The sequence below is a fragment of the Tiliqua scincoides genome, chromosome 12 (genome assembly GCF_035046505.1).
Source record: "Tiliqua scincoides isolate rTilSci1 chromosome 12, rTilSci1.hap2, whole genome shotgun sequence".
Classification (NCBI taxonomy): Eukaryota; Metazoa; Chordata; class Lepidosauria; order Squamata; family Scincidae; genus Tiliqua; species Tiliqua scincoides.
Window position 1 is genome coordinate 5,174,730 of NC_089832.1, and position 24,009 is coordinate 5,198,738.

Consider the following 24,009-nt stretch of genomic DNA (forward strand, 5'->3'; position numbering starts at 1 on the left):
GAAGGATACGCTTCACAGGCATCTTTTCTTCTCCTCTCAAAATTGTTGATGATTCAAGGCAGGGGCTTGGGCATTCATAGCCCAAGGGGGGATGTGTTTGTAGACGATACCAGCAGGATACTGCCACTGAGCTGCAAGCAGTGCCAGTGCTGACATCTCCAAGCAAGCCAGGGAAGCATCTTTATCTTGAAACCCTGGAAAACCACTGCCATTCAGTTTAGACACTGTCTAGTAATAGCTCGGTAGACCAGCAGTTGGACTCTGTGTAAGGCAGCTTCCCGTGTTCCTGTTGTGGCAGACACTATAGCTGTGCAGTGGCTTCCAGCAACTTGCACAGCTTGGTGTCATCACTAGGTTGTGCCCAGGCTGCTTGTGTGGCCAATACAGAAGCAGCTAATTCGCAAAACACTGAATCCTTCTTTCCTGTTCCCTTTGCTGCGCACTTGGCAGCAATTTGGTGATGCAGGTAGTGGGGCTTTCCAGGCTCTGTCCATGCAAACAAAATAGCAGGCAATAACAGTTTCTAAATACTCCAAAATAACCTACATTATGAAAAGTTGTGTCAGTGTGAGCAGTAACTTAAACGTCCAGACAATATTTAAAGTAAACACTCTCCATTTTAAACTCATGAGCAAAGAGCTGCTTAAGTTCTCAGGGCTTCTGTTTTGGATTTTTTTCTACTATCTATAAATACAGGGCAGGCTCCTTTCCTCCAGTTGCCTCCTCATAACCTGCAGCTTCAAAAACAGTATGTCATTCAGTATAGTTGGGTGATGAAGTTGCTATTTGAGAAACTCTCAAGGCTTAAGCTCCTCTGAGCTTGGAGTGTGATTCCTTGTTTCCTGGCCATGAAGTCTACCTAATGCAAAGACGAGGTATAAAATAGTACAACAGTGATAATTATGCAATTTGCAGAAATTTTTTTGTGATGTTGACTAAAGGCAGTGCAATTAGCTACCATTTAATAAATTAATGGGCTGCTTCAAATATCGTAGTATTGGTACAGGAGATATTTGAAGATATTCTACAACTCTGACATTTTTCTGTTTGAATAAATTCAGAAAAACCTTTTTGCAGTTGGAAATAATCTTAAATTGCTTGATTGAAGTAATGCGCCAAGATTTACAAGGCCAGTGGAACTGAATGCTATATAGTGGGGGTTGTTGCTAATTAAAATCCTATTAAAGTCTACATTTTAAATATGCAGTTAATGAATCAGTAACTTAATTGCACCATTTAATATAGAATGTAGGATAAGTAGTATAAATCATAGTATGTCGGATGTCATATTAGTATTTTTACATCTAAATCTATTAACATCAACATAATAAATTGGCTGATTTCTTCAAAAGACTCTGACAGACTCTTACTAAGGCACCTTTGTGCAGATGCGCACAAGTCATTTGCAGATACACAGTCACACACACAACATCAGGTGAGCATATGGGATAGTGACACTGAGAACACTAGTATTAATCCTTACTAGTAAATCAAAACTGCAAGAGAAGTTGTGGTGGACATCTGTTTGTGTTCCATATAGAATGATCCAGACATTTTTACATGCTGGAATTAAAAATGTTGCAGATTTTTGTCTGAAGTCTTACAGTGAAATATTGTGTACTTGTGAAAAGACATCTGGACCTGAACAGTCTCCTCACAACTTTCCCTTAGGATGTTACCAGGTTTTAGGGTTCTTTTCCAAAAGCTTTAAGGGAAACATGACTCTTGCATTTGAACTAAAGTTTTAGACTTGAAGCTGTTGTAGAGTGTGTAGAGATGTGCCCCCATAGTTGCAGGGTCTCCATTCAGGAATCCCCCGCAGACAGTTGAAACCATGGATACAGGTGAACACCTGCCCCTCACCCTCCGGAGCCGAGGGGAGCTGTGCTCCCCTCACCTCCGGAGGGTCCTCTGAGCTCAGCAAAGGCCACGGATATCCGTCAGGACTGCTGAGCTCAGCAGCTCAAATTATTTTTTGTCATTTTAACTTTCAAGTGCTGCGCACCTGGAATGCTGTCCCCATCCAGACTGCATCTGAGCGTTTCAATCAGCTGCCATGTGATGCTCTCCCTGTTCAGAGGACAGAGACACTCTGGGCAGTCACCTCATCTGCCCGGCATCCTGGAAGGCCGCATGACAGGATGTCTGGGCAGATGCAACTGCCCAGAGCATCCTCTGTCCCCTGAAGAGGGGGGACATTGCGTGGCAGCTGAGTGAAACCAAAAGGTCTGCTTACCGGGCAGATGGATCCACACAGATCCCAGATCTGGGCTTCAGTCCGCAGTTTGTGCGGCTCTGTTTTATATAAAATTATGCATTACTTGAGCCACCAAGCTCAGCCTTAGCCCAGGAGAGGCCATGGACAGATCCCCACAGCCTTTGCTGGGCTCAGGACCTTCCAGAGGTGAGGAAAGCAGAGCTCCTCTCTCGCCTCTGGAGGGGGTGCATGGGGAGGGGCCCCGTGGACCCAATTAACTGAATAATTGTGGATAACTGAATCCGTGGATACAGGGGGGCCTCTGTGCTTCCACTGAAACATTTTGGGGAAGTAAATTTTCATGAAGATGAAAAATTTGATAGTATACCTTTAAAAAAAAATAGTCGCAATATCTGAAGCAAGAAATTTAAAACACATTGATAGAGGTGTTTGAAAACTGTTTTTTATTTTACTCAGAAGTAATCCCATTGTGTTCAGTAAGGCCTAAGCTGTAATCCTATCTTGCTCATAGGAAACAAACACCTCTAATCAGGGAGCAGCTAAAAAATGAAAAGAAAAAAGCCATTTGTAATTACCTTTGGTTTCAGCAAATAAAGTACTTACTGACCAAGCGAAAATAATCTTTCTTCCTGAAAAGGCCTTATCAGCTGAATTTATGAAATGTAGGACTGCAACACATTCTGGGAGCTGTAGTCAAAGTACAATTTATAGTATTTATAATATATTGGTAGAATTTTTGCTTGTCCTTCTTGTGTGCCTTGTAAGACTTGGATATTGATCTTACTTTTCTGAAAGCGCTTTGCTACTAATACATATTTTACATGTCTAATGTATGTTAATTCAGTAAATACACAATTAGCAGCAGACCCGACCTCTTGCAAATGATGCAACCAAATTCTTGAACTTGGTTAAGAGCTTGGTTAATGCTGTGGGACAGCATTCTCCCTTGTTGTGAATTCTGTCCTCTCACCTTAGATATGGTTAAAATGATTTTATTGATTTAACTTTAACGTCTCAAGACTTACCAAGGTTCCAAACAGTTTTCAAATCCTGGCTAAATGAAAACTCTCAATTACCTTATCCACTGTTGCTGATAAAATTTCTACCCTTGGTTGAGGCAGGAGGGAGGAATTTACTGCCAAGTGGGAAGAACATGCAAAGATATGGCTTACTCCCAATCCCTTAACCATAATTAAGTGTACATCTGCATCATCCCTTAGTGTTAAAGCACTGTGCTTTGAGATGAAAGAGCTATAATTTGTTTTGCTCCTGTAACCTACTAGCAAGAGCACCTTGTAGTGGTACTGTATTGAAGCTGTGCAGATGGAACGTGAGATTTACTTCTGGCTTTGGCTTTTTGCCAGGCACTGAGGGATGGAAACAAACTCGCCCAGATGGAAGAGGCTCCTCTTTTTCCTGGAGAATCAATCAAAGCCATTGGTAAGTAGAGCACTGAGTGATGAGATAACATCATTTGCGGCTAAACATCAAATGAAAATTATTATTTGGTTTTATGTATACTTTTAAAAAAATACCAGGTTGTCATATTTATTCTGAACATTTAATCCTTTAGTGGGTTATTGGAACCCCAAGTGGGCTATTGAAGATATGGAATTCCACAGGCAAGCAGATCTGCATAGAATTTTAGACATTTAGCAAAGAAATCAGTGACGCATGAAACAGATGTGCTAAGTATAAACCTTAGATCCATATGCTTTCTGTACATCTTCAAGCATTTTCTCTTCCATAGTATGTTTGCAGTTTTTTCAGTTGCAGTCCTGTGCACTCTTTCCTTGGAGCAAGTCCATTGATTACAATGGGATTTAGTTGAGCAGACATGCATAGGATTGTGCTGTTAATGAGAAAAGTTTAAGGCTGATGACTTAGCATCTGAGTTCAGATAACACATCAAATGATAGTTAGGGGTGCTTAACTGTGGTTTGCTGTGTGTGCAAACCAGAATCAGAAACCATAGTTTGCCAACAAAGGCTGGTGATAATAAAGGTTTGACATGATGTCTGAATTCATAAATCCCAGCTTAGACCGCTGCTTTGCTTCCAGAGGCTGCTGCATCATGGATAGAAGTGTGACCTTACGAAGCTGAGTGCTTGGAAATTCAAAACATGATTTGGGATTCTAAAGAACATTTAGCACTAACCATAGTTTGGTGTGCTGTCTCAACTGATCACGCAACTGTCTTTATTAGTGTGCTAATTCTCCTTGGGATTCCCAAGCCTCTAATTTCCAAACTTTTGAAAAACCAGGTTTTATTCCTGTATTAGCAACTGTTACCCTGCACATGCCTGATCTTGTCTGATCTCGGAAGCTAAGTAGGGTCAGGCCTGGTTAGTACTTAGATGGGAGACCGCCTGGGAATACCGGGTGCTGTAGGCTTATACCATAGTCTTTCGAGACTGAAGGTTGCCAACCACCATCATTCCTGTATTAATAGTTTTAAGGCTGCTGGTGTCCTTCCTTCTAAGCTGATTTCCTTCTAGTAGAGAGGATTGGCTAACATTTCCTCATTGGGAACTAACTGATGGGAGACAGTCCTCCTTAGAGTCAGCCTGTCCGTGCCTGCCTCCATCCACCAGCCTCTCTCCTCTTCCTTTCACTCCTTCAGTTTGAAAAAAGACAAGGGGAACAATGTCAGTGTGTTGCAGGGTTCAAGAAAGCAAGACTCAGTACTGAAGGGTGATCGTTTGCAGGCTTTATTTCATTACAAGCAACGGGCATCTCATGGGACTAATGTCTCAAAGCATGAGAGCAATTTCCCAATGTTAACTGGTTCCTTTATACCATTTTGGGTCCTTTGTTTGAAAATCTGAACTTCCTATTGGCTGAAGTTTGACATCATAGATGGGACTAACTCTTAATGGGCTGTAGATAACTTTAGAGACACCTGATAGGCTTGTTTCAGGTTACAGTTCCCATAAAAGGTAGAATTAAACAATTAAACATATTGAATTGCAAAGTTTTCAAGAACCAGCAGGGGTTGCTATAATATCATTTTATCCAGTACTGACCCTTACTTGCATCCATCAATCCAATTAGGGGCTTCCTTGACAGGTCTCCATACCATCCTCATTAAGAGATGACACAATGTATTCTGACTGGTACTGTTATCTTTCCTCTGCATGCCTTTCTCCTATGCTAATGTCAACATAGAAACACCTGTGAAGCCTTCCTGCAATGTTAAAGCTTTTGTCTGTTTTCAAGCAGCAAAGGTTGCTTAAGACTTACTTCTAATGACTACTATGTCCCCATATATGTTGGTTACACTTTAGGGCAGTGGTTCTTAAACTCTCTGGGATCACTCCACATTTACTTTCACTGCTGCGGGGAGCCCTGCTGCAGGTCGCGCCAGGCTCCCCGCAGCCCAGGGAGGCTGCAGGAGGCTTGGGTAAGTGCACCCAAGCCCCTGCAGCCCCCCTGGGCGGCGCGATCCTGGGGATCGCGCCGCTGCCTCCTCCCTACCTCCAGGCTGCCCCTGCCTCTTACGGGGGCAGAGGCCAGGGCTCACAGGCTGGGGCATCGCGACACCCCAATTTGAAAGCCCTGCTTTAGGGCAAAGACTATTTTACCTATATGTACCTATATGTGTCTTTTCCTTTGAAAGCATGGAAGAACAACAGTTTAAAACTATAAACGAAGAGAGGCAGACTGTCCTTGCTAAGACGGGTATACTTCTGCCAAGTTGGGGCCTATCTGCTCATTACCTAGCAATCTTATCTGTTTGCATTCCAAGGTGTTTACAGAGCCTAAGCAGCTCTGTGAGAATACAATTTTGCATTTAAATGAAGTCAAACAGCTTCTTCTATTCTGTGTTTTTCTATACTTTTGCAGTGTGGCTTTTGCCTTTAAAACGATTCTTTTTTTGCTTATACTTATACTGGGCTATCCAGTGACTTTACGGTCTAGGGTCAAGGGTCACTGTGCCTCAAGTGAGGAAGTGTGAGGGGAGAATGGTGGGCAAGAGGGTCTCAGTTTAGTTAGATTGCAATCAACAAGACGAACATCCAGGGTCCACATTTTTCTCTCTCTGGCAATCTGATCAGTGATCCATCATTTTGCTGCCTGTTTTTAGAAGTTTACTTGCTTTCCATCTCCTCTGCTTCCATACTTGTAAATAAAGCGAACGTATAAAAAGACACCAGAAGTCTCCAGCATACACGCTCTTCCAAAGGAAACAAAACCCTGTAGTAGACTTCTCTCTCTGCTTGGGGAAGTAGGGAGTGCTTAACAATATGTTTCACTACCCTGGGCTGAGACCAAGGGTCTTTGTGCTGCTCCATGCAGTACTGCCTTATTGCTAAATGAAATTCTTGGGTCATATTTTATTCAAAAGGTGCTGTCTTGACTCTGTATCTGGGCTGTGAAGTGCTTTTTCTTTCCCTGCTTAAAACGATCTGAAAATGGAAATTACTTATTAAATAGGCTGCAGCAGGGGAGAGCCAGATTTGGAGTCTGCTTATTGCCTGCTGCAACATGAGCTCTTCCTATGACTAATGCATAGAGTTTTGAGAGCTACTGCTAAATGTAATTGTCGTTGTTGCAGAGAGTGATCTGAGGATGCAGTGGAATGGGGACTTCAATGTCTTTAAGTTCAGCTTTCAAATAGATGAGGCTTGATCAACACGGTTGCGTGAGGTGCCACTAACAAGGCTTCTGTGCCAGATTTCTTTCGCTAAAACTGATTGTTTGGGTTATTCTCCAGTGGTTCCAAAATGCCTCGGTCTTTGCAGGTGGGAAGTTTCTCCTCTTGGTAGCCAAGCAGGGTCATGATCTTGAAGGATGCTAAGGGGAGGGGATCCCCCTAATCCCCAGATTGACCTTGCCCAGCTAGCAGGCAACAGGCTGTTTTGCTTTCCACCAGTGGCTGAGTATTGCAAGTATAGATGGAACCTTCCCACTTAAGGGAAGGCTTGAGCTCACACTTAGCTGGATAATGGTGGCAACTATTTTAATAAAAATTTTGGGTCACTGCTGCAAAGTTGCACTCAGAGCACCTTACCATACATAAAAAAGGCAACACATTAGCAATAAAGCAGTTCCAATAACATTTTGGTTAATTAACAGAATACCAACATTTCGATACCAGTTCATTAAGAGACAAGAGTGTTACCAAAATGATCAAATCTTTACGCACAATCTGGACAAGATATAAATTATAATTAAGTTAAACTATCTAGGGTACTGTTGTGTACAAAAATGGAAGTCAGCGCTTTCCATATTAGCACTTAAGTGCTAAAAGTAATTAAATACAAAATTATACCACTCCCTCACCTTTCTGTTTTAATTTAGTCTAAGAACAGTAGGAACTAGCTAACTAAGGACCCAGAAATACTGCCATAAATACTCGCCTATTAGGTAAGACGTTTATGCTAATAAATCAAGTATAAAATCTCCTCTCCTTATCTGTGGGTCACTCAGGGGTCAGGGCTGTTCAGGCACATTCTGGCAACCAGGAGAAGCCCAGAGAAAAGCAAGAGGATAGTGCAGAGATAATTACAGGGTATTAGTCTCCAGGGCAGTGTTTCTCAAACTGTGGGTCAGGACCCACCAGGTGGGTCATGAGACAATTTCAGGTGGGTCCCCATTCATTTCAATATTTTATTTTTAATATATTAGTTTTGATGCTACCATGGCATGTGACTGCATTTGGGGAAATGTTATAGACCTGTACTTTTAACAAACTACTATGTATATTCTTTTAACAATGATAGTAAAAGAAACTTACTCCTGGGTAAGTGTGGGTAGGATTGCAGCCTAGGATAGTTAAAAATTTTCCTGCTTGATGATGTCACTTCCGGTCATGACATCACTTCTGGTGGGTCCCGACAGATTCTCATTCTGTCCTGGTGGGTCCCCCTGCTAAATGTGTGAGAACCACTGCTCCAGGGAAACAAAACTGCAAGTTGCAGCCAAAGTTAACCTTTTCACTCCTCCTGAGAAAAAAGTAAGCCAGGGCTCAACACTGTCTTTAAATCAAGCAAGCCTGGTTCTCTGGTAGGATCAAACCCACCCCTTCTGCACCCAATTTCCATTTTGCGAATGTTTGGCAGAGGTCTGGTTTTTAAAACAACAGAATGTAATACTCGTTTTCTTCTGAAACAAAGTCTTAGGCTACAATTCAGCACACCATTACTTAAGAATAACACCCATGGAAAGCAATGGGTCTCCTTCTGAGTAAATCAGGTTGCAGCTATTTGTAACTTCGCTTGCTCACGCTCAGTCCTTGTTGCTTGTCTCTCTGCGTGTTGGAGGTGGGGTGGCCGTTTATGTTAAGGAAGGGATAGAATCCAGCAAAGTAGAGATTAAAGGTGGGTCCGACTCCACCGTAGAATCTCTGTGGGTTAAATTACCAGGCTTGTGCAGCGATGTAATACTGGGGGCGTGCTATCGTCCTCCAGACCAGAAATCTGATGGGGACCTTGAAATGAGGAAACAGATCAGGGAGGTGACAAGGAGGGACAGGCTTGTAATCATGGGGGACTTCAATTATCCTCATATTGACTGGGTCAGTTTGTGTTCTGGTCACGATAAGGAAACCGGATTTCTTGACGTGCTAAATGACTGTGGCTTAGATCAGCTAGTCACGGAGCCCACCAGAGGACAGGTGACTCTGGATTTAATATTGTGCGGTACGCAGGACCTGGTTAGAGATGTAAACGTTACTGAGCCATTGGGGAACAGTGATCATGCTGCGATCCGTTTTGACGTGCACGTTGGGGGAAGAATACCAGGCAAATCTCTAACAAAAACCCTTGACTTCCGACGGGCGGACTTCCCTCAAATGAGGAGGCTGGTTAGAAGGAGGTTGAAAGGGAGGGTAAAAAGAGTCCAATCTCTCCAGAGTGCATGGAGGCTGCTTAAAACAACAGTAATAGAGGCCCAGCAGAGGTGTATACTGCAAAGAAAGAAGGGTTCCACTAAATCCAGGAGGGTGCCCTGGAAGTCTTGCCCTAATGAGGAGAATGAAAAAGAACATAAACTGTGGCAAAAGAAATGTAAGAAGGTGATACTGGAGGCCAAGCGAGACTATGAGGAACACATGGCCAGCAACATTAAGGGGAATAATAAAAGCTTCTTCAAATATGTTAGAAGCAGGAAACCCGCCAGAGAAGCGGTTGGCCCTCTGGATGGTGAGGGAGGGAAAGGGGAGATAAAAGGAGACTTAGAGAGGGCAGAGAAATTAAATGAGTTCTTTGCATCTGTCTTCACGGCAGAAGACCTCGGGCAGATACCGCTGCCCGAACGGCCCCTCCTAACCGAGGAGTTAAGTCAGATAGAATTTAAAAGAGAAGATGTTTCAGACCTCATTGATAAATTAAAGATCAATAAGTCACCGGGCCCTGATGGCATCCACCCAAGAGTTATTAAGGAATTAAAGAATGAAGTTGCTGATCTCTTGACTAAGGTATGCAACTTGTCCCTCAAAACGGCCACGGTGCCAAAAGATTGGAGGATAGCAAATGTCACGCCTATTTTTAAAAAGGGAAAGAGGGGGGACCCGGGAAACTATAGGCCGGTCAGCCTAACATCCATACCGGGTAAGATGGTGGAATGCCTCATCAAAGATAGGATCTCAAAACACATAGATGAACAGGCCTTGCTGAGGGAGAGTCAGCATGGCTTCTGTAAGGGTAAGTCTTGCCTCACGAACCTTATAGAATTCTTTGAAAAGGTCAACAGGCATGTGGATGCGGGCGAACCCATGGACATTATATATCTGGACTTTCAGAAGGCGTTTGACACGGTCCCTCACCAAAGACTACTGAAAAAACTCCACAGTCAGGGAATTAGAGGACAGGTCCTCTCGTGGATTGAGAACTGGTTGGAGGCCAGGAAGCAGAGAGTGGGTGTCAATGGGCAATTTTCACAATGGAGAGAGGTGAAAAGCGGTGTGCCCCAAGGATCTGTCCTGGGACCGGTGCTTTTCAACCTCTTCATAAATGACCTGGAGACAGGGTTGAGCAGTGAAGTGGCTAAGTTTGCAGATGACACCAAACTTTTCCGAGTGGTGAAGACCAGAAGTGATTGTGAGGAGCTCCAGAAGGATCTCTCCAGACTGGCAGAATGGGCAGCAAAATGGCAGATGCGCTTCAATGTCAGTAAGTGTAAAGTCATGCACATTGGGGCAAAAAATCAAAACTTCACATATAGGCTGATGGGTTCTGAGCTGTCTGTGACAGATCAGGAGAGAGATCTTGGAGTGGTGGTGGACAGGTCGATGAAAGTGTGCGGCGGCAGTGAAGAAGGCCAATTCTATGCTTGGGATCGTTAGGAAGGGTATTGAGAACAAAACGGCTAGTATTATAATGCCGTTGTACAAATCGATGGTAAGGCCACACCTGGAGTATTGTGTCCAGTTCTGGTCGCCGCATCTCAAAAAAAACATAGTGGAAATGGAAAAGGTGCAAAAGAGAGCGACTAAGGTGATTACGGGGCTGGGACACCTTCCTTATGAGGAAAGGCTACAGCGTTTGGGCCTCTTCAGCCTAGAAAAGAGACGCCTGAGGGGGGACATGATTGAGACATACAAAATTATGCAGGGGATGGACAGAGTGGATAGGGAGATGCTCTTTACACTCTCACATAATACCAGAACCAGGGGACATCCACTAAAATTGAGTGTTGGGCGGGTTAGGACAGACAAAAGAAAATATTTCTTTACTCAGCGTGTGGTCAGTCTGTGGAACTCCTTGCCACAGGATGTGGTGCTGGCGTCTAGCCTAGACGCCTTTAAAAGGGGATTGGACAAGTTTCTGGAGGAAAAATCCATTATGGGGTACAAGCCATGATGTGTATGCGCAACCTCCTGATTTTAGAAATGGATTATGTCAGAATGCCAGATGCAAGGGAGGGCACCAGGATGAGGTCTTTTGTTATCTGGTGTGCTCCCTGGGGCATTTGGTGGGCCGCTGTGAGATACAGGAAGCTGGACTAGATGGGCCTATGGCCTGATCCAGTGGGGCTGTTCTTATGTTATGTTCTTATGTTCTGCTGTGAATTGAATTGCACACAGTTATATGTTATATGTAGAGCCTCTGGCTTAACACACCAGGCACCTTATAAAAGGTTTTGATTAATGGTTCTACTGGTATGTTTACAGTGCACTTACTTTGATAGAGTTTACAAAAAGGTTGTGAAGACCAGAATTTGAAAAGTTAATGAATAAAAATGCATCTTATTATCTTTTACTATATTTTTAATAGAGACTGTACAGTTCTTGGGTGACAATTACTGGTAGGTTATTTTTCAGGATCTGGCATTGGGAAAAATCAGACAAAATTATAGTCAGACACCCCCCTAAGTTTAACCCCCAATTGGTCCAAGGGTTATAGAAAATTCCATGATATTTTGGCTCGAACCTTGTCCTTAACTTATTTGTTACATCAGCTTATAGTCGAGTATCTACGGTAAGCAAAATTTGTACTGATAGTTTCACACTCTGTAGAAAAGTATGATTGAATCAGTGATGTCAGTTGGGTGGCCTTGAAACAAGGATACTTGTTGGAAAGCTACTTCTTCTGCTGTCCTGATTCTGTCCTCCTAACAGCTACTTAACATCTACAGTGTTTCTGTTTTGGGAAGCTATTTAGAGAGTCTCCCAGATTTCCATTTTGTCAATAGTTTAATCAGTTGTTCTGTTCTAATAAGAAAGCTCTTGATAGCTTTACTTTTACACCTCAGAATCGAGAACTATATTATTTATTTATTTGTTTGTTTATTTGTTTATATCCTGCCTTTCTCCTTGAAGGGTACTTTGCCCCCTGAGGCTCCAATCCTAAGCACACTTACCTCAGACCCCACTGAATGTAGCAGAACATATTTCTGAGTAAGCATGAGTAGGATTGTACTGTGAGTTTATTACTGAAAATGTCAACAACTAACTATATAATATTTAAACTTAAAATGAAATGCTATATTTTGGATCCTTAGAAGCATTCCTATTAGATTAAGATCAAACTCCAAGGGAGTTTGAGCCCCGGCAGTATATTCTTGTGGGGGGGGGCGGCGGGAGGCAGTGACGCGATCATCAGGATTGTGTCGCTGTGAAGGGTAACAGGAGCTTGGCTGGACTTACCAAAGCCTTCTGCAGCCTCCTTGGGGTGCGAGGAACCCTGCACAACCATCCGCAGGGCTCCTCAAAGCTTAAAAAGTGAAAGCGAAGCGATCGCGCTGCACCCCCCTTAGTGATGCGATCCTGGGGATTGTCGCTGCTTACCCCTGCCCTCATCCCTTAAGGGGGCAGAGGCCAGGGCTCTCAGGCTGGGGTGTCATGATGCCCTGGTTTGAGAACCCCTGGATTAAGCTCTAGATATAGAACCATGTACACGTCCAGCCTATTTATACACAGATTTTTTATACACGGATTTGACTCAACATGAGTGGCCCCTGCAAATGAGAAGGGGTGTGCTGATCCCTGGAGAATGGGAAAAATTCACCCCTTTAAAACACTGAAAAGTCCTTTAACAATAGCCTTATTAATGAGGGGGGGCAGCTAGTTGACAATCCATCAATCCTTCTCTCCCCAGGCAACCCCTCCCTTCCCCTGAGCACATGAAAGAAAGGTGATCATTTTGCATTGGTGAAGGGAGGGGCTGAGTGAAGCACCTTTTTAAGCTCTTGGAGGACGACTGATTGATGGATTGTCTTCTTAATGACTCTTATCTTACATCACAAAGGTCAGCAAGGCTGTTTTTAAATCACTGGAGCAAAGACACTTTGTTTTTTAAATTGATTTGCTATAGTGCGTTTTTTGCCATCCACAAGAGTGCTTGGAACAGAACCCACATATTAGTCTCAACGTGTACTTTGCATTTTGTTCTAAAGGGAAGGAGCCTTAGAACACATGCTTTGCATTCAGAAGGTGCAGGTTCAATCCTTGGCATTTTCAGGAAGGGCTGGAAAAGATGTCCATCTGAAGCCCTGGAAAGCAGCTACCAGGCAGTGTAGACCGGTGATGGTGAACCTATGACACATGTTCCAGAGGTAACATGCCACAATGTTTTGGGTGACACGTCAGCATTCACCAGCATTTCACAGCAATTGAGTCTGTTAAACTCTTATTTCATTTCTGTAATTATTTGACGTTTCTTTATCTAATGCAGGGGTCTCCAAACCTTTTGGCTAGAGGGCCGCATCAAATATCTGACGTGGTGTTGAGGGCTAGAAAAAAAATTTAAATATAAAATTTATATAAATAAATTGGAGATGAAACTTAGATGAGTGAATAAATGAATGAATGGGCTCATTCATTCAACCTCTCTGGCCGATAGAACACCCTCCAGACGCAAGCAGAGCATAGCTCCAGTCATGTTCGGCCAAGTGGGTCAGAGGCTTTTGGGGGACAAGGGGCTGGCCGCGGGCCACATCTGGCCCCAGGGCTGGGGTTTGGAAACCCTGATCTAATGCATTGCACCACATATGATTGGACTGTATGTTTTTTAAATAAACTAATATGTAGAGGATTGTTTATGTTTTGTTCGGGGAGGGAGTGACACATCAGCCGAGTCAAGTTAGGCATTTTCTGAATTTTTGGCATGCTGACCCCAAAAGGTTTGCTATCACTGGTGTAGACTGTACTGAATTGGATGGACCAAGTGTCTCGCTCAGTATTGTGAAGCTTCCTAAACTCCTAATGTACTGATCTTTCATTTTTGTTTTCTTTTCACATACTGTCTTTTCAAGCAAAGTACTATAAAACAGGCCTTTTTTAAAAAAACTGTGCAATACTATGTTGTGTGAAATTAGTTATTTCATGTGTAACACTAGACTCACAAAGACTTTTGGAAGTACGAGGAGTTCTTTGCACGAAATATTTGCTTGTATGTCTCTAAATATATGCAATAAAATAAATTCTAAGTTTGGGACATTAGGACTAATCAAATGACAACTTTTTTTCCTCCAGCTAAAGACGTCATGTATATTTGTCCGTTTATTGGAGCCATCAGCGGTACCCTGACAGTGACAGATTACAAAATGTATTTCAAGAATGTTGAGAGGGTGAGCCTTTGTTCGTTATTGCAAATCATACAACTTTCAGCTGCAAGTTGTGTACATAGAGCTGCCATGTCACTTTAGTTTACACATCTGTGTCAGTTTCCGAAACACAGCAAGAAGATACTGGCACACACGTATAAACTAAACATAAAGTGTCATGGCAGCTTTATGTATCCTCCTGTAATTGTGTAATTTTATCTCGTACAGACTGCACAACAGTCAGTATTTCTCACAACTGCAATAAAGAAACGAGATGTTTACTTTTCTTCCAGGATCCACATTTTGTTCTTGATGTTCCTCTTGCAGTGATTAACAGGATTGAAAAGATTGGAGTCCAGAGCCATGGAGACAACTCTTGCGGTATAGAAATCGTTTGCAAGGTATCCGTTTGATCTTGAACAGGCGCACTGGCACTCAGACTTCTTGCTCCTCAGTGCTCCAGTTTCTTTGTGGGGTTTCTTGGAAGTTCTGGCTGCAAGCTGACCAAACTGTTGTCATGCCACGGTATCTGCAGAAGCATTCTAGCTTTGGAGCAGAAAGTGCCAGTTCAGTTTCAGAACATTGGAAAATACTTAGTTTTTCTGAGGGAAATGAAAGGCCAATTTGGTAAGAAAATATCAAATCAGGGAAAGGACACATATTCCTCTTGGGATTCACACTTCATAAAACACCCTTTGTTTTTCCCAGTGAATCCCAATGTGTTGAGTCCTCTTGTTAGGCTTATGGTATGGACTGTTTCTGTTGCAAATGACCACTGTTTGATTCACCTCTGTAATGAATGTAATGGTGCACGTTGTTCATATATCCAGGGTGGTGTAGTGGTTTGGGAGCTGGACGTAGACCTGGACGAACCATGTTCAAATCTCCCCTCAGCCATGAAGCTTCCTGGGTGACCTTGGGCCAGTCACTTTCTCCCAGCATCACCTACCTCACAGGGTTGTTGTGAGGACAAGAAGGAGGGGAGCAGCTGCGTATACCGCCCTGAGCTCTTTGGAGGAAGGGCAGTATAAAAATGTGGAAAATAAATAAACAATAATAGTCTAAGTATTTAGGGCAAGATTTATTACTTTTCTTAAGTATTACTCTTTCAGCTCAATCCTATCTTGCACTGGAACAGGCTGGCCGGCAGGCTGCGCTGTATCCAGTGCAAGTTTTGGGCTGTCTGAGGCTCAGCCCAAGGCAATGGAAAACTTTTCTCCTTGCCTCAGGAATAGACGCAGCAGCCCCAATGGGTCTAAATCGGTGGCGCAAGTCCAAGCAGCCTGGGACTGCCCTGGGTTGCCTGGGAACGGTGTAAAGTGCTGGATCCTGGCCCCACTCCCTACCCATCCACCCGCCCTTGAGAATGCCTGCGCCCTGCTCTCACCCCACCCCGAAACGCCTCCCCCCCACCTCCTCCCCACTGTCCCCAGACCTCCACACCAGCCAAGCTTGGCCGGCACAAACCTGGGACCTGCGTTGGTACGGGGAGGCCAGCATGTTCATGTACCAGCCTATCTTCCCTTATGTCAGCATGAAAGTGCTTTCCGGCACTTTTGTGATGCTGATGGGCCAGCATTGCGCCCTTAATTATTTATTACTCTTTTCTCTTTAAGGGGGCTTCTTAGTGCAAGTAGCCAGTGTAAAATCTTTGTTTTCAATAGAGGTTATAGCTGCTGCAATTTTTCATTTAGCATACCAAAGCTTAAAATATCTTTCAACAGGATATGAGAAATTTGCGGTTTGCCTATAAACAGGAAGAACATAGGCTGGAGATTTTTCAAAACCTTATTAATCGAGCATTTCCCCTTTCTCATGGGTTGGTAAGTATTGGGATGAGGAGTTCCATGAGTTTCATCACTCTTTTTCAAAATATAGAAGGAAGAATCTAGATTTAGCCTATTCATTATTTATAATTACAAAAGTGTACTTGCATTTTTAAAGAGATGGTGTATATAAGAACGAAGATTGCAATTCTGAACATGATAACCATGCAGTCCTATTGAAATCTTTAGGTTTTACTTATGAGTAAAAACAATATAGACATAAAGGAGCTATTTCTTGTCCTTCATGACATTAAAAAATGCAGAATTCCATGTTACACTTGGCATGGTTGTCAAATATTCACTATCCAGTGTTGGTAGCTGCAAGTACCTGATAGAGTTGATGGAGATAAAAATGAATTAATTTTCATAGTAAACATTTTTGCTCAAACTGAGTACTTAACCAGCACTTGTGGTAAAATGCTCTCCTGAAGTCTCTTGAGAAATGAAAGATGAAGCAGCATCTTTAAATGGTACTAATTTATGCTTTTGTTTTTGTCTGCCATTCAGACGCTCTTTGCATTTAGCTATAAAGAAAAATTTCCTACGAATGGCTGGAAAGTTTATGATCCAATGGCAGAGTATAAGAGACAGGTAAGTTATCAAAATGCTTGCTTTCTTCTTTCAATAATTTGCTATGCCAATTACTTCCCCAATATCTGTAGACAAATTAGGCAGCTACTTTGAGATCTTCTGACATGAAATTAACACCAAAAAAGTCAGAGTTCACCATGACAATTTCTAGTTGTGTCCCTGGTTGTAGAATTTGGAATCTAGTAGTAGTGATGTAGGGAACTAGTTGTCTACTGTTCTGCTGTGCGTGAACCATTCAGAATTCTACCACAGAGAAGGCACTTATTAGGTCGGTCTGAAGTTCTGCGCTCTAGGAGCCCCCCCTCCCAAGAGGGGGTAATAGGAGGACAATTTAGTGACATCATTCTGAAACCTGGAGCTGTCCCTGTGAAGTGCTTTCTAGCTTTTTGGTGATGGCTCCCTATCCTGAAGCTAAGCTTGCAAGCAAGTAGTCAGTGTAACTTCTGACCCAGTCAAGCTTTGAATGTCATATTTGCCTGTGTGTTCAAAAGCAAATGCCAAGTTTGTGTAACTTTCAGAGCTCTATCCAAAAAAGACAGAAAAAAGAAAAAGAGATTGGGTGCTGTGTCGTTTTTGTACGAATATATAGTGTCTCATTCTCTGGGGACTCTAAACTCAACTGGGTAAAACTTAAGAAACTTCCTTCTCCTGCATCAGATTGTGGATCCATCTAGTTCAGTACTGTTGTTTCTGATGGGCAGTTACTCTCCAAGGCTGCAGAGAGAAATTTTTCTCTACAGGATCTGGAGATTTAAGGGATTGAACTTGGGATCATCTACATGCAAAGCAAATGCTCTGTCACTGACCAACACCCCTCCCCAAAATCCAGTTTCTTTTTTTAAAACAAATGCTTTGTTTGCAGGGTTTGCCCAATGAGAGTTGGAAAATATCCAAAATTAACAGCACATATGAACTTTGTGACACGTATCCTGCTGTCCTTGTTGTGCCAACCAGTGTAAAAGATGACGACCTCTCCAGAGTAGCAGCATTTAGGGCCAAAGGCAGAGTCCCAGTAAGTAAGCCTCTTGAGATGGAAGTGAATGTTGCATTATGTGCATCTCTGAGTGGTGCAGTTACATGCTTAATCTGAAGAGCTCTTCAATTGCAAAAAGCCTTCTAGGAAAGTACCCTGAAGGAAGACTCTGTCAACTGAAAGGGGATGCTAAAAGAGACTGCAGGCTGGAAGATGAAGTGTGAGAAAGTATTTACTTTCTGTGCAAAATTGGGAAAAAAATGCAGATGATCCATTTTGTGAGTCCCATAGCTAGGTTCAAAACGTAGTCAAGGTTGTTTTTCTGTTACTTGTGGGAAAGGTACTATTTAAAGTTCGCAAAGGCACTGACAGAAATCCCTATCCTTCCTGTTCTAAAAACTCATATACCCGAATCTGGTGTCTGCTTTTATTTTTAGACAGAAAAAATGAAACTTATGGAAATTAAATTTCTAGTGGCTTGGTAATCTGTAAAGCGCTGTGTTTAAAGAGGCCAGCAGCTTGGGTACGTGTAGTGGGATTTCTTAACTTCGGGTGGTCAAGCAGCAGACCGTCCCCTCCCCCTCCAGTTGTCATATTGCACATCACTTTGGAAAGTACACTCCATTTCGGTGTGTTGTGTTGCTTCTTCTGTTGCTGAAGAAACACTCTGTGGATCTGTGGAACTAGCTGCCTGATTCTCTGGATCAGGGTTGCCAAAACCCTGGCCCTGGGGCCACTTGTGGCCCTCGAGGCCTCTCAATGCAGCCCTCAGGGAGCCCTCAGTCTCCAATGAGCCTCTGGCCCTCTGGAGATTTGTTGGAGCCCACACTGGCCCGAGTCAACTGTTTGACCTCTCATGTGAACTGCGGGATAAGGGCTCCCTCCACTGCTTGCTGTTTCAAGTCTGTGATGTAGTAGCAGCAGCAGCAAAGGAAAGGCCAGCCTTGCTTTGTGCAAGGCCTTTTATAGGCCTTGAGCTATTGCAAGACCTTCATTCATTCATACAAGTTCATCTTTAATATATTCATTTATGTAAATTTATTCAAATTTTAAATGTAAATTCTTTTTTTTTTCCCCCGGCCCCTGACACATTGTCAGAGAGATGATGTGGCCCTCCTGCCAAAAACTTTGGACACCCCTGCTTTGGATCATGGGCAAACATTTTTTTTTTAAACCAGCACCTTGGCTTAACCCCATCTCAATCATTTATTCACTCTGGTAATTCTCATTTTATGCATTTATATCCTGCCTTTCCCCTCTGTTATGAAGGTGCCTGGTAGCTAACAACAACAATCATCATCATAACAAAAGATGATAAAAAGCAAAACAGAAGTAGCAATAATAATGCAGCAAAAAGCCAGAACAGACCAAAAAAGGCTTTAGCCCCTGCAGAAAACAGAAAGGAAGGATACAGTGTGTAGCTCAAAAGGGGACAGTTCCATAGCTGAGGCACAACTACAGAAAAGGCTCTTCCACTTGTTGCCACCAACTCAACCTCTGCTAATGGCTGCTGTCGAAGGAGGGTCTGCATGCTGACCTCAGGGCTGTCTCAAATGGAGCAGGCATTCCTTAAACTATGAAGGGCTTTGCAGGTCAAAAGCAGTAACTTGAATCACACCTGGAAACAAATTGGCAGCCAGTGAAGTCAAAGGAGCAGCACTCCTGGCTTTCTTGTGATCTTTTTTTAATTTGGCAAGCAAGTTGCTCCAGAGACCTGCTGGTTTGTCCTTAAATTGCCCTGTGTGCTTTTTTTCTTAACCTAGGTGTTATGCTGGATCCATCCTGAGAGCCAGGCCACCATCACACGCTGCAGCCAGCCCCTCGTAGGCCCAAGCGACAAGCGTTGCAAAGAAGATGAGAAATACTTGCAGGCCATCATGGATGCCAATGCTCAGTCCCACAAGCTCTTCATTTTCGACGCTAGACAGAATAGTGTTGCCGATACAAACAAGGTAGTGCTGATATAAGAGGAACGTTCCCTGAGTGACCCATGTCACACGGTTGATCTACATTTGCTGAATATTTCATTTTAAAGCACTGAAATACAGGTTGTGTCTTGTTATCCGCTGGGGTTTGTGTTCCAGAACCTCTGGTGGATAAAAAAAAATCAGTGGATAAAAAAACAGTGGGAAAATAGATTTAAAGACCCACTTCCAGGTTTCTTGTCCCTCCATTGTTCCTAAAAAGGTTGTGTCTCGACATTCACAGGGGCTTGATTCTGGGACTCCCTGCTGATACCATAAAACGTGTTAAATAAGAGCAATTTAAAAAAAGTGTGCCCCTTTACAATTGTGGTTTAAAAACTGCTTTTCTTACTGTTGTAGAGAAGCAGTCAGCAATTAGAAATGCAAAGGACCCCTTGCCTTTGCCTGGCTCAGCATGGAATGATCGTTTGCATGACTGTCTCTCTAGAAAGAAAAGCAGTTTTTTAAAACTGTGATTTTAAAGAGATGCATTTTCCCCTTCTCCAGGAGACAGCACATTCCTTCTCGTTTGCAGTGGCTGTTCGTGTCGAATCAAATCCGTGCATAACAAGGAAACCTGTATCTTTAAACATTTGTTCAATTATTTGAAAACCTTTCATGTTTTCAGGCAAAAGGCGGTGGATATGAAAGTGAAAGTGCCTACCCCAATGTAGAATTGGTCTTCTTGGAAATCCCAAACATCCATGTAATGAGAGAATCGCTGCGTAAGCTGAAGGAAGTTGTCTACCCTACAATTGACGACTCTCGATGGCTGTCCAACGTGGAGAGTACACACTGGCTGGACCATATCCGGGTAATAATTCATTTCTTTAAAATATTATAAAACTGCTCAGTCTCCAGACATGTTGCCCTTCCAGGGTAATTAAATCAGGGTGAGGGGTGCAGGAATTTCATTGGTTAGTATGTGCGTTTTCAACTTATTTAGGTTACAGCAGCATTCTCTTTTCCATGTGTTTCAACCCCCCATAATAATATTTAGACTATATGCAGCTCTTTTACAGGGTGCTTCATGCACGTTATCTCTATACTTATCGCACTCTAAGTAGTATTATTCTGATATTTGTAGATATGGGGCTGAAAAAGAGAGGTGGTGGTTTGCCTAAGTCAGTGGTTCTCACATTTTTAGCATCGGGACCCACTTTTAAGAATGAGAATCTGTTGGGACCCACCAGAAGTGATGTCATGACCTGAAGTGACATCATCAAGCAGGAAAATTTTTAACAATCCTAGGCTGCAATCCTACCCACACTTACCCAGGAGTCTCGTTTACTATCATTGTTAGAAGCATATGCATAGTAGCCTGTTAAAAGGACAGATCTGTAACATTTGCCCAAATACAGTCACACACAATGGTAGCATCAAGTCTAATATATTAAAAATAAAATATTGAAATGAATGGGGACCCACCTGAAATTGGCTCGCGACCCTCCTAGTGGGTCCCGACCCACAGTTTGAGAAACGCTGGCCTAAGCCATCTAATGAATTCACAGTAGAGGTCAGACTTGAAATGGGAATATCCTGCTTTGACAGTTCAGTCTCTGCCCTGTTTCCTCCCAATGCAGAACATTGGCACACACACCTAAACAATCCTTCTCTGTCTGGCAGACTGCCATGGGAGCTACACTTCTGCTTGGCCAGTTACCAAGAGCACCTCATTTGTAAGCACTGCTTTCCTGCTAAGTCATGCAGTGTCATGGTTTATTCCATGTGTTCTGGAGAGTCAACAGATGCTGAGAAAGATGGACACTGAACTTCATTGAGCATGGGATTAATTTTAGTATCTCTGTCTGATACATTTTTTTTTAACAGATTTACTGATTTTTCTGTGTCAGGATGGAATTTCTTAATCCTTTGCATTTCCTGGCATGCATAAATGGAACAGAGCCTTTTGTCATATATTGTTAAGTAGATAATCAGATGATACACAGTTCATCCTAGTCACCCTGCTTGGCTGAAGCAGCTCATAGAGTTCATTGGTACAAGAAAATTTAACAGAGAGAGCAGGAGAAATGGCAGTTCTCAAGCGATTCTCATTTTCTTGCTTTTATAGATGCCTCAACCAACTTTTTAATATATACTGTTCAGAATGTGACACTTTCTCAGTCTATTAGCTTTGCTGTTTTGAAAAGCCCTTTTTAGTAGGGTCAGCTGAAATATAATGGCACTTTCATCTCTTTTTACCCTGCATAGCAGTTTGCAGTATGTGTGAGTCATCTGAGCCTGATTTATATTCTCCAGACAGATGTCACTAGAATTTTCGTGTTCATGTTTGGTCATTAAACTTAGATGACTTGGATTTAGAAAAAATATATATATTCTGATAAGATTCATTCGCCTACCTACATGGAGGAATGTTTGGTCATTAAACTTAGATGACTTGGATTTAGAAAAAAAATATATATTCTGATGAGATTCATTCGCCTAGCTACATGGAGGAATGTTGAATGCAGTGAGGTTACACCTCTGTAAGCTGTTGGATGCTTTGACATTCTGCATTCACAGAGCATTGCTCTGTCAACAGCTGTTTGTCATAACAGCTGAACATGGACAAGAAGCCTCCATGTTGGGAAGCAGTGTACCCCTGAGTACGGGTGCTGGACAAAAGAGCTAGAAAAGACCGTCGCTAATGTTGCTTAGGAGGTCCCTGGCCACTGTAGTAAATAGAATTCTGCCCTAGAGAGAGCTTTTGGGCCAATCTCATAGGGTGATTTTATATTCTTATGATAAGATACCTTATGATGGTATTTGCCTTGGTGTTGCATTTCAACATGGAGCCTTCTTGTTAACTATATTTTGAAGCTGCTACTTGCTGGAGCAGTGAGGATAGCTGACAGAATCGAATCTGGCAAAACATCTGTGGTGGTGCACTGCAGCGATGGCTGGGATCGTACGGCTCAACTCACCTCTTTAGCCATGCTAATGTTGGACAGCTATTACAGAACCATCAGAGGCTTTGAGGTGCTCCTGGAGAAGGAGTGGATGAGTTTTGGACATCGGTTTGCATTGGTAAGTCTGAAAAGTTTCAAATCCTTTTTGCAATTTACAGTAGCCTGCAGAGCTTCTGTCAACCCTTCTGTCTGTTTAGGGTCTGCTTTTTTTAACCCAGCAGACAAAGCATATTAAGCCATTTCCCTTTATTCATTGGACCAATCTCTTAGGGCTGATCTCCCTTTCCCTTTCTCATAGGGCTTATTCCTCTTTTCCCTTTTTCATTGCAGTATATTTAGCAGTTAATGGTATAAGAAACCATTTCTTAACAACCTTTTCTCATATGCTCCTTAAGTGGCCTGTGGAAGGTTCTCTCCCCCCAAAAAGTTGTTGAGTTCCACCCCCACCCCCCGAAGGGCATGTGACAAAAAAGGAAACCTCTCTTAGGATTCTTTTTCTCTCCAACCCCCCCCCCCCAGCGAGTAGGTCACGGAGATGATGATCATGCAGATGCTGACAGGTCTCCCATCTTCCTTCAGTTCATTGATTGTGTGTGGCAAATGACCAAACAGGTAAGCTGAGCAATATATTCCCTGTGATTTATTGAGTCTTTCTAAACACAGAAGAGGTCATATTTATGTTGGAGTAGTGGAATAATTTTTAAGTGAAGATTTATATTGGGTTGGGGGAGGGTTCATGCATTCTGCAGAAACTGTGCTGAAAAAGATTTAACATCTCATTGTGGTGATAGAAGAGCTCACGGTAAATAATCATAAAGCTTGAAAATGTTTTATTCTCCGGTGGTGCCGTGGCAGGGTCAGTCCTTGCAAAAGGTAAGCTCCTCTTCTCAAGCAGGCAGGTCAGTTGAACCAAGTCTTCCTGAGGGGAGCATCTCTCAGAATCCCCAGACTGGTCTTGCCTCAGAAGGTACAGATCACTTTCTTCCTGTGGCTCCCTGAGCCAAATTCTTTAAAAAGGGCATACCTGAAACCCCCGCAGATCCCTAAAACTGTGGATAACGGGATCCCTGGTGGGACTCTTAGTTGACCTCCAGATGCAACCAACCGGAAGCCTCTAAGACTCACTTCTGGTTTTTGGAAAACCTAGGCAGGCCTTCTGAGATATAGCCATGCACAACCTCCCTGCATCTCCGAAAGCCTCCCGGACACTTCAGGAATCCACTTCCTGTCATGTCTGGGAGGTCAGATTGGTTCTACATGACAGGTTCAGAACCCCGGTTAATCAAATTCACGGGTTTCAAATCCATGGATAAAGAGGACCAACCTATATGTCAGAGAGCTGCATGTGGCTTGTGAGCCGTGGTTTAAGCACGCCTGGTATATATCAACATTTTTGTTATTTCTGGAAACTAAAGAACCACATTGCCTGAAGGTATTCTGTTTTAATGTTGTATGCTTTTAATTGGGTCCACTGTGCTGCCGCACATGGGCTTACCTGGTCTTTCCTGCTTCCTTCTTCCTGCTTCTCAGAGCCTTTTGT

At 42.9% G+C, this 24,009-nt stretch overlaps 1 protein-coding gene across 4 annotated transcripts in view; it reads left to right on the forward strand.

Annotated features, from left to right (window-relative positions):
• Positions 1–24,009, forward strand: part of MTMR1 (myotubularin related protein 1) — a 52,908-nt gene that overhangs the window by 11,675 nt on the left and 17,224 nt on the right. For all 4 annotated transcript variants that reach the window (XM_066640288.1, XM_066640290.1, XM_066640289.1 and 1 more), the window contains 10 exons: positions 3,583–3,658; positions 14,136–14,230; positions 14,500–14,607; positions 15,931–16,029; positions 16,540–16,623; positions 17,486–17,635; positions 19,360–19,548; positions 20,189–20,374; positions 22,381–22,587; positions 22,989–23,081. In XM_066640288.1, the coding sequence (XP_066496385.1) occupies positions 3,583–3,658; positions 14,136–14,230; positions 14,500–14,607; positions 15,931–16,029; positions 16,540–16,623; positions 17,486–17,635; positions 19,360–19,548; positions 20,189–20,374; positions 22,381–22,587; positions 22,989–23,081 (1,287 nt within the window). The remainder of the gene's footprint in view (positions 1–3,582; positions 3,659–14,135; positions 14,231–14,499; positions 14,608–15,930; positions 16,030–16,539; positions 16,624–17,485; positions 17,636–19,359; positions 19,549–20,188; positions 20,375–22,380; positions 22,588–22,988; positions 23,082–24,009) is intronic.